The sequence below is a fragment of the Pristis pectinata genome, chromosome 20 (assembly GCF_009764475.1).
Source record: "Pristis pectinata isolate sPriPec2 chromosome 20, sPriPec2.1.pri, whole genome shotgun sequence".
Taxonomy (NCBI): Eukaryota; Metazoa; Chordata; class Chondrichthyes; order Rhinopristiformes; family Pristidae; genus Pristis; species Pristis pectinata.
In genome coordinates this window covers 34,643,910-34,657,460 of record NC_067424.1, presented here as the reverse complement: position 1 = coordinate 34,657,460, position 13,551 = coordinate 34,643,910, and the positions used below count along the sequence as shown (strand labels likewise).

At 45.3% G+C, this 13,551-nt stretch overlaps 1 protein-coding gene across 3 annotated transcripts in view; it reads right to left on the bottom strand.

The window, feature by feature from the left end:
* Positions 1–13,551, bottom strand: part of etv7 (ETS variant transcription factor 7) — a 56,173-nt gene that overhangs the window by 37,324 nt on the left and 5,298 nt on the right. The window contains exon 2 of one of the 3 annotated variants that reach the window (XM_052034559.1): positions 11,498–11,624. In XM_052034559.1, coding sequence (XP_051890519.1) covers positions 11,498–11,624 — 127 coding nt within the window. Of the gene's footprint in view, positions 1–3,110; positions 3,174–11,497; positions 11,625–13,551 lie in introns of those variants that run through there. The other 2 variants (XM_052034560.1, XM_052034561.1) reach the window with 2 other exon arrangements.

The window sequence follows — 13,551 nt, the reverse complement described above, 5'->3', positions numbered from 1 at the left end:
GAGCATATGGTTTGCCCCTGGGTTCCAGCCCAGTATTTATCCCTCAAACAACATCAGAAAACCAGATTATCTGGGTGTTATCACAGTGTTGTTTGCCCTGGACAAATTAAATGTGGCACTTCCTTTATTACAACACAATTCAGACGTACTTCATTGGCTGTATACAACTTGGCTTGTCCTGCTCAGGATGTGACTGATGCTATATAAATGCATCCCTCTTTTCCAATCTGCAATTAACAATAGGAGGCTGTGTCTGTGGTGGGCTATGCAGGGCGACCTGAGTTCCAGAAGTGGTGGGGTCTTGCCCTTTACCCTTCTACTGTTGGTACAACTTGTGTGAATGAGAGCAAAGTCTACAGGGAGGCTGAACAAACTGCCCCTGGCACCATGGCACAGGAAGCCATTGTAGTGTGGGGGAGTGACCTCGAAGGTGGTGGTTGGAGGCCACAGACACCAGACCAGTAATCCTGGATGAACAATACAGAGGGTTCAAGTCCCACTATGACAGCAGTGGAACTTCAATTCAGTTAATCATCTGGGACTTTTAAGAAGCCAATCGTAATTAATGATGACAACAAATCTACCAGATTGTCATAAACACCCATCTGGTTCTGGGGAAGGAAATCTGCCACCTTACCTGCACTGGCTTATATGTGACTCCAGACCCACTCTTAAATGCCCACAGATTTGGTGGAGCAAGCTGCCCCGTTACAGTCGTCGAGTCAGATAGATTCACCTTCAAGTCACGTGTTTTCCTGGCCTGGAAACATATGGCCGTTCCTTCATCGTCAGTGGATCTAAACCTTGAAACGCTCTGCTCAACAGCACTGTGGGAGCATCTTCACCACAATGACTGCAGTGGTTCAGGAAGGTGGCTCACCACCACTTTCTCAGCAACAACTAGGGATGGGCAATAAACTGCCAAACTGACAAAATGTAAAGCTGTGTGCCTCTGCTAGCTTGCACTTTTCTTCTCCTGACACACCCTTTCCCCACACCCACACATTGCACTTAGGTGAGTATTTTAGTTGATTAACTTGTTATCCTACCTTTCTCCTCAACTTCCTTTTAAATGCTGGACCCAAATCTCTAAATCTCGTGCCCTTTAAGCTAAAGGCCATCCTCCTTTTCTTGCTGACCCCCACAAGCCAACATTCAAACTTAAGTCCAGTGTGAGTGTTAAGCAGATGGGTAGTGGATGTCCAAAGGATTTGACATGACTAACCAACAGATGTTGACCCTGTGCCATCATTGTAATGTTCCTAGTGCAGAATGCACTCCCTACTTGGTGTCTTGCCAATATGAGGGCAGCAAATCAAGTGGGGTGGCTGAATTTGAAGTCTCCATTCCCATCCTAAAGGGTTTGGGGTGTTCCTCATCAGGAATAGGCAGAAGAAGCTCTTTGGAATAACTTCCATAATGCACAGTGCACCATATTTAGAAGTATTTTAGTGCACAAACGCCACAACTGACAGCAAAGCTTCATCCAGCCATTGTCCATTTACACAGCCTCTCTTGATGTACTACACGTGGCTAGGAGTGGGAAACGCTGGTAGTTAGATGAAAGTGGTGCTCATTTTCAGGCAGATCCAGAATCCAGAAGGAAGTCAATGCAGCAATTAAGTCTTGTACATATCACTTCAAAGTTGCCAAACTAAAATCCAAATCTAAAGCCATTCTAAATGGCTCCTCTCCTCAGAAACTGGCCCAACTCCCATTCAACCACTGATTCTTAGAATCACACCTCAAAATCCCTACACAGCTCCAAAAACTAGCATCAGATCACCAACCCTTTCTTTCCAGAATCCTTAACAATAGTCTTCAGCAACCATTGATCTGGTTTCAATTTCACCCATAAGTTTCCTGCCCCATCCTTTGCGATCAGCAGGTCAGTACCTTTCCACATCTGGTTAGCTCAAAGTCACTTAAATAAGTGGAAAATGAAAGTGGTTCCAGTACAACCTCATTCTCTTTAATCCCATATTTGGTGGTTCAGTTGATAACACTCATCTTGATGTCAGAAGGTTGTGGGTTAATGTCCCACTCCAAAGATTTAAACTCAAAAATCTAAGTTGCAACATTGAGGGGGTGTTCTCATGTCAGTAGTGCTGTCTTTCTCTCTAAGATGGACCCAAGTGATCCCTTGATATTATCTTGAAGGAGAACACAGAAACTGGCCCAGGCGTCATGAGGGATATTTATCCCTTAACTGACATCCAGTTATTATGGTGGCACAGTGGTACAGCTAATAGAACTGCTGCCTCACAGCTCCAGTGACCTGGGTTCAATCCTGACCTTGGGTGCTCGCTGTGTGCAGCTTGCATATTCTCCCTGTGACTGCATGGGTTTCCTCCGGGTTCCACCCACATCCCAAAGGTGTGCAGATAGGTAGATTAACCGGCCGCTGTAAGTGGTCCGGACTGTGGAGGTAGAATCTGGGGGAGTTGATGGGAATGAGGGGAGTATAAAATGGGATTAGCGTCCATGAATACTTGATGGTTAGCTTCAACTCAGTGGACCAAATGACCAGCTGTATAACTCTACTAGGTTCCAGAAGTCTGCAATTTGGAAATTAGCTGCCACGTTTCAGAAATTTCAGCAGTGATGACACCTCGTAACTAGATACTTCACGGCTTTAGTACCCTTCAAGACGTCCTGAGGTTAGGAAAACCATTATATAAATTCTTTTAAGATAATTAGGTAAGATAAGGTATCTTAATTAGTCACATGTACATCGAAACACACAGTGAAATGCATCTTTTGCGTAGAGTGTTCTGGGGGCAGCCCGCAAGTGTCGCCACGCTCCTGGCACCAACATAGCATGCCCACAACTTCCTAACCCATACGTCTTTGGAATGTGAGAGGAAACCGGAGCACCCGGAGGAAACCCACGCAGACACGGGAAGAACGTACAAACTCCTTACAGGCAGCGGCGGGAATTGAACCCGGGCCACTGGCGCTGTAAAGCGTTACGCTAACCGCTACACTACCGTGCCTGCCCAAACATACTTCCCTGACTGGGAATCAAACCCGGCCCACAGTGGTGAAACACCCCCATTGGAACTTAGTGAAATATTGACTGAAAATGTATATTTACAGCAACTACTCACTCTATGGCAGCACAACCAGTAAGTAATTCATGAACAAGTGTAATCAGTATTGGGAAGTACCAGCAGTTCCTCTGCAAATCCATGTTGATTGCCATCTGAGATTTTGTTAATCATTTATTTAGCAAGAACTCAACAAGTGCATTGGTCTACTCATTTGCTGAGCTGTGGAGGGAGTTGGAGGCAATCAGCCACTCACGGGGGAAGTAATCTCGGAATTAGATGTGCCTGCTGCAAATCTGGGATGAGCTCTGCGTCAAATCTCATACAGAGGCCAAAGGTGGAGCCTGATCACACTGGGATTCTGTCACATTATGTTGGGACATTCACCTCCGTGAGTCTATTCCAAGTGTAGGCTCAAAGTCCTCGTTCACTTAATTGGGGATTCCCAGCAAAATTATGTAGTAAATACAAGTACTGTTATTTAATCTTATTTTAATGTTTAGATTACTTATTACTGTTTAATTTTTTTCCTAATCTTTTAACAGTTTTTTTAAAATTAACTAATGCAATTTAAACAGTTTTTGTATGTCTCTTCACATTAGACAAAAGAGGGTTCCTTCTATCAAGGGCCATCAGACCATTCTGGGGGCAGTGCCTTGGTGCTAAACTGGTTGAGGCCTGAGTGTGCCTTCCTCCTGACCCCAAGTTTGGGCCCAAGGATGATGCATCCATATCAGATTGGTACGTCTATGGAGAAAGGACAAGGAGGGACAGGTCTGGGTGGCAGGGCCAATCAAACGCACTTCAGTTGATTGTCTGTATCTCAGACCCAGCCAGTAGAAACCAGAACTCCAGGAGGAAACCCACAAGGAGAATATGCAAACTCCACACAGACAGCACCTGAGGTCAGGATTGAACCCGGGTCTTTGGAGCTGTGAGGCAACAGCTCAACCTGCTGCGCCACTGTGCTGCCATAACCAGATGTCCATTAAGAGATAAATATCCCTCATGACTCCTGGACCAATTCCCCTGCTCTCCTTCCAAATAACGTCAAGGGATCATTTGGGTCCATCTTAGAGAGAAAGACAGCACTTCTGACAGGACACCAACCCCTCACTATTGCGCTGGAGAGTCAACTTAAATTTTTGGATTTAAATCTTTGAAGTAGGGATATTAAACCACAACTTTCTGACATCAAGGTGAGCATGATCAACTGAGCCACAGCTGCTACCAAGGAAGGCTGGCAAGGCAACCCCCCAGTGGTGAAAAAATGGCTGCTTTTGGTCCAAGGCCTATTCTAAGGCTATTAAACAGGAGCTGCTGTTGGCTTGGAAACTCAAACACATTAGGATGATGAATGAAGTTGGTCATTGGCCGCTGTAAATTGCCTCTGGTGTAAAATGGGAGTTGAGGGAACATGGAATTGGTGTAGAAGGGTGCATGACATGATGGGCTGAAGGGCCTGCCTGTTCTGTGCCATATGATTCTACAACACTCTTTGATGCTATGACTTCCCATCTCTTCCCCATGACTATTCTTCACATGAAGACTTGACATTTTTCAACAGGAGTTACTAAGCTAGATTTAGGAGAATGTTACTTGGCCGATTTTCTGCTCCCCAACTGATGTGAGGTCCTGTCTCATTCTCCCTAGATACCAATCATGGGTAGTTTTATCATCATCACTCTGCAGGCAAGACAAATAAGCATCGAGAGTCCAGATGAAGGGTCTCAACCCAAAATGTTGACTGTCCATTTCCCTCCACAGATGCTGCCTGACCCGCTAGAGTTCCTCCAGCATTTTGTGTGTTGCTCCAGATTTCCAGCATCTGCAGTCTCTCTTGTGTCTCCATAAAGAGTTCATTCTTTGTGAGATAACTGACCACAGAGACAGGGGAAAAAATATGTAAAGCAGTACAGAACTACAGGTACACAAGAGATTCTGCAGACGCTGGAATCTGGAGCAACACACACAAAATGCTGGAGGAACTCAGCAAGTCAGGCAGCATCTGTAGAGGGAAATAAACAGTCGACGTTTCAGGTTGGGAGATGAAGGGTCTCAACCCGAAAGGTTGACTGTTTATTTCTCTCCATAGATGCTGCCTGACCTGCTGAGTTCCTCCTGTATCTTGTGTGCAGAGCTACAGGTAGGAAGCTTTGTACTATAAAAACAACCAGACAAGATCCAGACTGGCAGATGATCAGAAAAATCGGACATGACCACTGACAATGGGACAATGGAAGAAAGTATGTTTTATGTTAACTGGATGAGTGGGATACGGGACCAATGTTGGCCAGGTGATGTTGGAAATACTGTTGCAATGTTTCCTGTGAACTTCATGAAAGATGGGGTGACGAGAGAGTAATAACAAGCAGTCCATTCAGGGGTGATGTTGCAGGTCTGACCTCTGACTGTGGTGTTTCTTCCGCTGAAGTTGCAGTAGAATTCCTGACACCCTCTCCACACCTGTCTGACTTTTACAGCAGTGACTGGAGTCAGAGAGTGGCCTGATTTCCTAGCAGCTTAGGTTCATGTTGAACTCCTCCACCTCTAGTGTACACACAGCATGAGTACACTCAGCACATATTGCAACACATCTGGGCAGTGCAAGACCTCAGCAATACCCAAAGCAATTTGCAGCCAATTAAGAACTTTTGAAATGAAGAAAAACTGGTCACAGAAGCATGACACTTATTACTGAACAGGGGGTGTAAATTAAAGCCATTGAACTCATCAAACTCTCAGCAAGGGCAATCCAGTCAATCCCATTCCACTAAGCCCTGCTCCAACTTTCAGGCAGTGAATTCCAGACCATTTGCTGGGTGGAGATACATTTTCCTGGTGTCTTCTTTCTAGGCAGGTCCCTCAGGATCGAGGCATGACTTGATTCCACTGTAGTCTTGTGAGTTGATGCAGCCAAATGAGGCCACAGACTTTGCGACAGATGGCCAATTAGTCCCCCCACCAATCTGAGTGATATTGGGATCAGAGATTCCAAGAGTCAGTGGGGTTGCTGCTTTTCAAACCCCTGGTTCTCTGGCTAATCATCTCCGGTTCTTGATCTCTCCGTATGGAAATAGTTCATCTTTATTCACAGTCCTCGTTCTTGGGATTGTTCTAGTAAACCTTCTGTGCACCTCCCTCGCATCCTTCTTGACACTTGTTTTCTCACTTCCCCAGTTCTAGCAAAGGATCTTCAACCAGAAAAGTTAACCTTGTTTCTCCTTCCACTGATGCTGCCTGACCTGCTGAGTGTTTCCAGCATTTTATTTCAGATTCCACCCAGAATTGAGCACGGCACTCTGGTTGTGACAGAACCAATGTTTTGTTAGTAGTTAGCAGAACTTCCTTGCCTTCCTGGACAGCTTTTTAAATGCCTTCTGAACCTGTCCTGCTATGAGGATATGGAGTGACTTGTAGAATGGGCAGCTTGTAGCATGTAAAATTCAATGCAGAGAAATGTGAAGTGATACAATTTTGGAGCAAGAGCACAGAGAGACAGTATGACTTAAAGGGCACAATTCTGAAGGTTCAGAGAAAGGGAAACTTGTGCACAAGTATTTGAAAGTGGCAGGGCAGGTTGAGAAAATGATTAAACAATACATAGGCTTAAACACAATGTATTGGGCTCATGCACTCAGAACAGTGAATGGGCTTTCTGGCTGTATAAATAAATGCATAATGTACAAAACTAAGAAGGTTATGTTGAAACTCTATAAAATGGTGATTCATCACCAAATAGCTATCGCATCAGTCACTGAATATCTCCCTTTAGGACACTTAGCTCACTTCATTCCCTGGAACCAGATGGCAAGGCACCCAGTACTGGCAGGCAAGTTCTCCTAAATATATGTCAGAAATTCTTTTCTTCCTTTCCTTTTACACCAATACTATCACGTCATCTTAAGGTAATAGAAGCTCCATTGTCACAACTCAATTTGCTACACTCCTTCCTTATTACCTTACAATATAGAAGCCTTTCTTTCATACCTTATCTTTCTCAAACTCCTACAGCACAGAAGTACTTAGTGCCCAGTCTTATCATTTTTGGAGCCAGGTCTCCGTTATCACCACAAGATCATCATTCAACATGCACCTTCCATTCACCGATCCACCAGCCCTATTCATCGCACTGTTACAATTAGACAAATGCACAGTGAAGTTCTGCTGCCTTTCCTCTTCATCTGATCCCATCCATTACTGTCATACTGCTGTCTGTCTAATCCAATTCTTTCTGCACATTGCTTATCCTTTCTAATGTTACAAATATTACAAATACCGGTCCGTGTTAAATTATAAACTTCACCCACAGCCACCCCACCCCCCCACCCCAGCTACAAGTGAAGCCCTCTGGGAGAACATCCATCATGTCTGTACAGCTCCCACCCAATGGCCCTGGGATCTAAAGCCCTCCCTCCTGCACCATCTCACCATCTGGAAGTTCATCTGTACCATCGTCCTATTCCTATTCACTAGCAATGGTAGGAAGCCAGAGATTCCCATCTTTCAGGTCATGTCTGTAAATTATTTTCCCAGCTCCTTAAATCCTGCTGCAGACTTTATACCCCTTCCTGCTTACGTCATTGGGGTCAACAACTAACTCCCTCGGAATTTCTTGTAGCCACTTACCACTTTCACCTTGGCAGCAAGGAGGCAACGTACTAACTACACAATCACATTGACATTAACCCCCTCCCCCTCAAACTACCAAGTCGTCATTCACTGGATCTTCCTCCTCCCAGCATCCGACGTTTAAGCCACCCAGAGTGTCCTACTTGGCTCTGAATGCACTCCCCCAAGGAACCATCCTTTCCCCGAGTTTAGAGCTGAATTCTGAGTGGAGATGTGACAAACGTCCGAGCCTTCGGATTCATCTATTGATCATTATCTCCCCTCTTTGCCTCTGCACTTTTAAGCTGTGGTGTTATCCACCTTCCGAAATGTGCCATCCATGTAGTCCTCAACCTGATGCAGATGATATCCGAGTTCCAGAACCTGGAGCGGTTCCGCCGAACAATATTTTCTTTATGTGCGTGTGCAGGAGTTGAGGAAACTCCTGGAGTTCCCAAGTGGTGCATGTAATCAGACTGCCGTGCCCCTACAGCAAAGATTTGCATACAATAACATGCGCTCAGCATACAGATTGCACCATGTAGAGGGAAGTGCACTCCAGTTGACATAGAATGACACACAGCAATAACAACTTGCTTCCTGCATAGTACCATTAATATAGTAAAATTCCGTAAAGCACTTCAAACAAGTTTTATTAAATAAAATTTGACACAACCATATAACCAATTTTTATAGATACAATATAGAAAATTGGAATTGGTTTATTATTGTCACTTGTACCGAGGTACAGTGAAAAACTTCGTACAGATCAATTCATTACACAGTGCATTGAGGTAGTACAGGGTAAAACAACAGGATGCATCACGGCTTGCTATGACAACTGCTCTGCTCAAGACCACAAGAAAGTACAGAGAGTTGTGGACACAGCTCAGTCCTTCACGGAAACCAGCCTCCCCTCCATTGACTCTGAATGCACTTCTCACTGCCTTGGTAAAGCAGTCAACATAATCAAAGACCCCACCCACCCTGGAGATTCTTTCTTCTCCTGCCTCCCATTGGGCAGAAGATGCCAAAGCCTGAAAACAGGTACCATCAGGCTCAAGGACAGCTTCTATCCCGCTGTTATAAGACTATTGAATGGTCCCCTAGTACGATGAGATGGACTCTTGACCTCACAATCTACCTCATTAAGGACTTGCACCTTATTGTCTGCCTGCACTGCACTTTCTCTGTAACTGTAACACTTTATTCTGCATTCTGTTATTGTTTTCCCTTGTACTACCTCAATGCACTGATGTGATGAAATGATCTGAATGGATGGCAAGCAAAACAAAGTTCTTCCACTGTACCTCGGTACATGTGACAATAATAAACCAATTTACCAATTTAAGGAGATAGGGGTGGTATTGGTTTTAAGGTGTGTTCTAAAAGAGAAAACAGAGGTAGAGACTTGGCGAGGCAGGGAGGTTTAGGTAGGAGCTTCTTTGTGTGGTTTCAATCCCTCTGTCCTATCTTCTGCCTGTTTCTTTTTCCTTATTCACCCACAGTGGTTTCTGTTTCTTTGCCCTATTCATCTCTTGCCCGCCTTAAAACTTAACACTAACTTGTCTTCTCTCTTTCCCAGTTCTGAGGTAGGGTCTTCAACCTGAAACATTAACTCTGGCCTGTCTCCACAGATGCTGCCAGATTGGCCGAGTATTTTCAGCAGTTTCTGCTTTTGTTTCAGGTTTTCAGCATCTGCAGTTCCTTTTATTTTCATTCAGTGTCGAATTCGCTGCCATTTCTCTTCCAGGAATGCGAACCCTGAAGAGGTTCTCCCCTGTCCTCTGCCAGGATTTCCGTCTGCCTCTTTTGCCCTGTCCACCCTCAGTGGTTTCTGATCCTTTCTCCTACCCAACCCTCTCCGCACTGAACTGGTTTTGTCTCTTTCCCGGGTCTTCAACTTGAAACATCAAACCCTGTTTCTCTCTCCACAGATGCTGCCTGACCTGCTGAGTGTTTCTAGCATTTTCTGCTTTTGTTTCAGATTTTCAGCATCTGCGGGTTTCTGATTTTCACGTCCAGAGACTAGCGCCGTCGTCTGCTATTAGGAGTGGAGGAGTTAAGTGTGGCGCTGAACAAAAGGCCAGAGTTAGAGCAGGACAAACATCACGAAAAAGTGGCAGCTTGAGGCAGTGGCAGCAAAAGGGAAGACCATGCAAGGACTTCAAAGTACGGATGAGAAAAACTGAGATCAAGCTGTTGTTTGACAGGAAAGCAAAGTTGGTCATTGGACGCCGAGCAGTGCGTCAACAGGATGAGGTAAGATACAGGGAGCAGAGCTTTAGATGATCTCAGGTTTACGGGTGGGAGGCTGGCTTAAAATGCATTAGTCAGATCTAAAGGTATCAAAGGCGTGATGAGCTGAGGCAGATAGATGATGGTGTGGAGGTGGATATAAATGAATTAGTGAGGCCATGGATATAGTTGGAAATTCAATGATGTCAAAGTTGTGAGCAGTCATCTTTGGACTCCTGCCGGGGTTTCAGATCATGTCAGTGCCAAGAGAATGTGGCAGAGACATAGACATTGCCTCTGGTCTTCTCAGCAACTGTTTGGGATGCGTACATTCCAGTGTACACATTACAACACCCAGGGACTGTATACTACTGTGTACACATCACAGGGAATACACAAAAAGCATGTAGCCTGGTTAATTATTGCTTCATCAGTCTGCTCTGATCCATCAGCAAAGTACCGAAAGGAGTCAACAACAAGAGGGGCTTACTGGCCAATAATCTGCTCACCAGTGCTCAGCTTGGATTTCGCTGGGACCGTTTAGCTCCACCCTGACCACACCCGTGGTCCGAGCATGGTGAAAGTGCAGGGGGTGGGGGGGGGGGGGGTTGCGGGGGGAACGTCACCGCTCTTGACTCCATTTGATGGAGTCCCGGTGAGGCTGGCAAATTTACTGGGTTATTTACTAATGATTATACACAACCTTCAATTCCATTTGCAACTCCTCAGATATGCAGCAAGGCCAGGAGATGGGCTTATTAAATGGCAAGTAACATTCACATCACAGATTGACAGTCTTCAACAGAAGTCAGCCTGACGACCTCGACATTCAATGGCATTCCCATCACAGAGTCTTCCAGCATCAATGTCCTTGGGGGTTATCACTGCACAGAAGGTTACACAGGCCGACTATATATTACGGCTACAAGAGCAGCTCAGAGGCCGAGTATCCTGTGTTAGGACTCGTCCTTTGATCTTCCGGGCCCTCATCACCATCTACAAGTCAGGAGTGTAATGGAATACTCCTCACTTGCCTGCAGCTCAGGAACTCAACACCAGGCAGGTCAAAGTAGCCCACTTGATTGGCATCTAGTCCTCCACCCTAGATATTCACTCTCTCTGTCACTGGTGCAGTGCGCACCCTCTACAAATTGGAATGCATTTACTTGCCAACGTTGCCCCAAAAGCACCTGGTAAACCCATGACCTGCAGCACTAAGAAAGGCGGCAGATGCACAGGAACATCAGCAACTGCAAGCTCCCCTCTGGCTCACACACCCGTAGAGTCTGTCTTCATCCTCACTGAGTGTAAGTCTCAGAACTCCCTAAACCATGCTAGTATCTTCACACCTGAACTGCAGCAGTTCAAGAAGGCAGCTCCGCTCCACCTACTCCAGGTCTATTAGCACTGGGAAATAAATGCTGGTGTTGTCAGTGGTGAAGGAATAAAAAAACGAACAGTGCATAATGCAGAGAGAATATTGGATGCAATATGGTCATGCCTTGAGTATCAGTACAGAGCGTAAGAATACACTCGTCAGCTCTAAGAGAGACACATGGCAAGGATTCTATCTGCAAGTCCTACACAATGGTACTCACTCAGTTTGTTGGGCAAATGGCAGGGATAGTCCCGAGGACAGCTGTAGACTGCAGTGGCGGGTCTGGACTGAACTGGAGTGGATATCCTTATCGAGCTGTGGGGAGGCATGGTGCATTCTTGCTCCTGCTGGCAAAACAAAGATCCAAATTTGATGAAGGCATCTGCAGCTCAATAAAACACACAAACGCATCTTAAGAGAACCCACCTTTACAATATTAACACACAGTGGTGCAGCTGGTCGAGCTGCCGCTTCATACTGCCCAGAGATCTGGGGCAGTATGCAGCGGAGTTTGGACGCTCTCTCTGTGACCACGTGGGTCTCCTCCAGGCACTCTGGTTTCCTCCCACATCCCAAGGACATGTGGGTTGGTGGGTTAATTGCCCCTAAATTGCCCCTCATGGGCAGGTGAGTGGTAGAATCTGGGGGGAGTTGATGAGAATGTGAGGAGAAAAAGTGGGATTAATGTAGGATTAGTGCAGGTTGATAGCATGGACTGAAGTGCTGAAGGGCCTGTATGACTATATTTATATCCTGAGTGTTTCCAGTAAGGATGCTGCTGAGTCATCTGCCTGCTCAGGAAAGCAAGCACCCATGAGCAATAAATCACTGGTGCTGTCTGGACAGTGTTCTCTACCTTACATCTTTATTCTCATCCTTTAGAAATAAGCCATTCATTTGTGCTTGAGACTATCACCTGTCAATCAAACTGCCAGGGTTTCTTCAGGTCAAGCCAGTCAACGAAGCCAGGAAGGGGAAGGAGGGCGAACATGCACCAGTCTACACTGGGGGATCGGCGGTGGAGAGGGTCAGCAGCTTTATATTCCTGGTGTTAACATACTGGATGACCTGTCCTGGGCCCAGCACGTAGAAGCAATCACAAGGAAGGCACACCAGCGTCTTTACTTCCTTAGGAGGTTAAGGAGGTTCGGCTTGTCACCGAACACTCTGACGAACTTCTACAGATGTACTGTTGAAAGTGTCCTGACTGGTTGCATCATGGTCTGGTATGGCAATTCGAATGCGCAGGAATGTAAGAAGTTGCAGAGAGTAGTGGACTCAGTCCAATACATCACGGGCACATCTGTCCCCACCATCGGTAGTATCTACAAAAGGTGCTGCCTCAAGAAGGCAACATCCATCATCAAAGTTCTTCACCATCCAGGCCATGCCATCTTCTTACAGCTACCATCGGGCAGGAGGTACAGAAGCCTGAAGTCCCACACCACCAGGTTCAAGAACAGCTACTTCCCTTCAACCATTCGGTCCTTGAACCAACCGGCAAAACCCTAATCACTACAGTTTAGCAGCACTATGACCACTTTGATCACTTTGCACTAAAATGGACTTTTGTTTTGTTCTAATTATGTTCTTTCTTGTAAAAATTGTGTATAATTTATGTTTAATTTATGTTTTTCTTGTGAATGTTCATTATATGTGCCTGTGATGCTGCTGCAGGTAAGTTTTTCATTGCACCTGTGCATACATGTACTTGTGCGTATGAGAATAAACTCAACTTTGACTTTGACATAAGTCAAAGGATATGAACTCAGTTCCCACCACGGCAGTCTGAAAATATGAATTCAGTTTAAAAAGTTTGCAATCATACAACTGAGCATGAAGCTATTGTGGTTCATTAACGTGCTTTTGGGAAACTTCCCAACTTTGTGTATGTGACTCTAATCCCATACAAACAGAGATGACCCTTAACTGCCCTCTGAAGCTATGAAACATTTAGCTGAACATCCCCCTGAGACAACCTGGGACAGGCATTAATGGTTGGTTTGCCAATAATATTCACATTCCAGGAATAGTTTGAAAAAAGTTACTGGACCGCTGGTAATTTTTAGAAAGTGCAGTCCCCTTATTTTCACCCTGTCTTGGTCTTGTTAAGGTCTATGGTAGCCTGATTAATACCAGATGACAGTCCATTGACCAAACCAGGTGGTGGATGACTGACTGGACAGCTTAGAATTCCAAAGGTGCTGGAAACTCTTTAAACAGGGTTTCTCAGCTGAAGGATAATCATGGTAATGTGACATGAAATCTCACTTA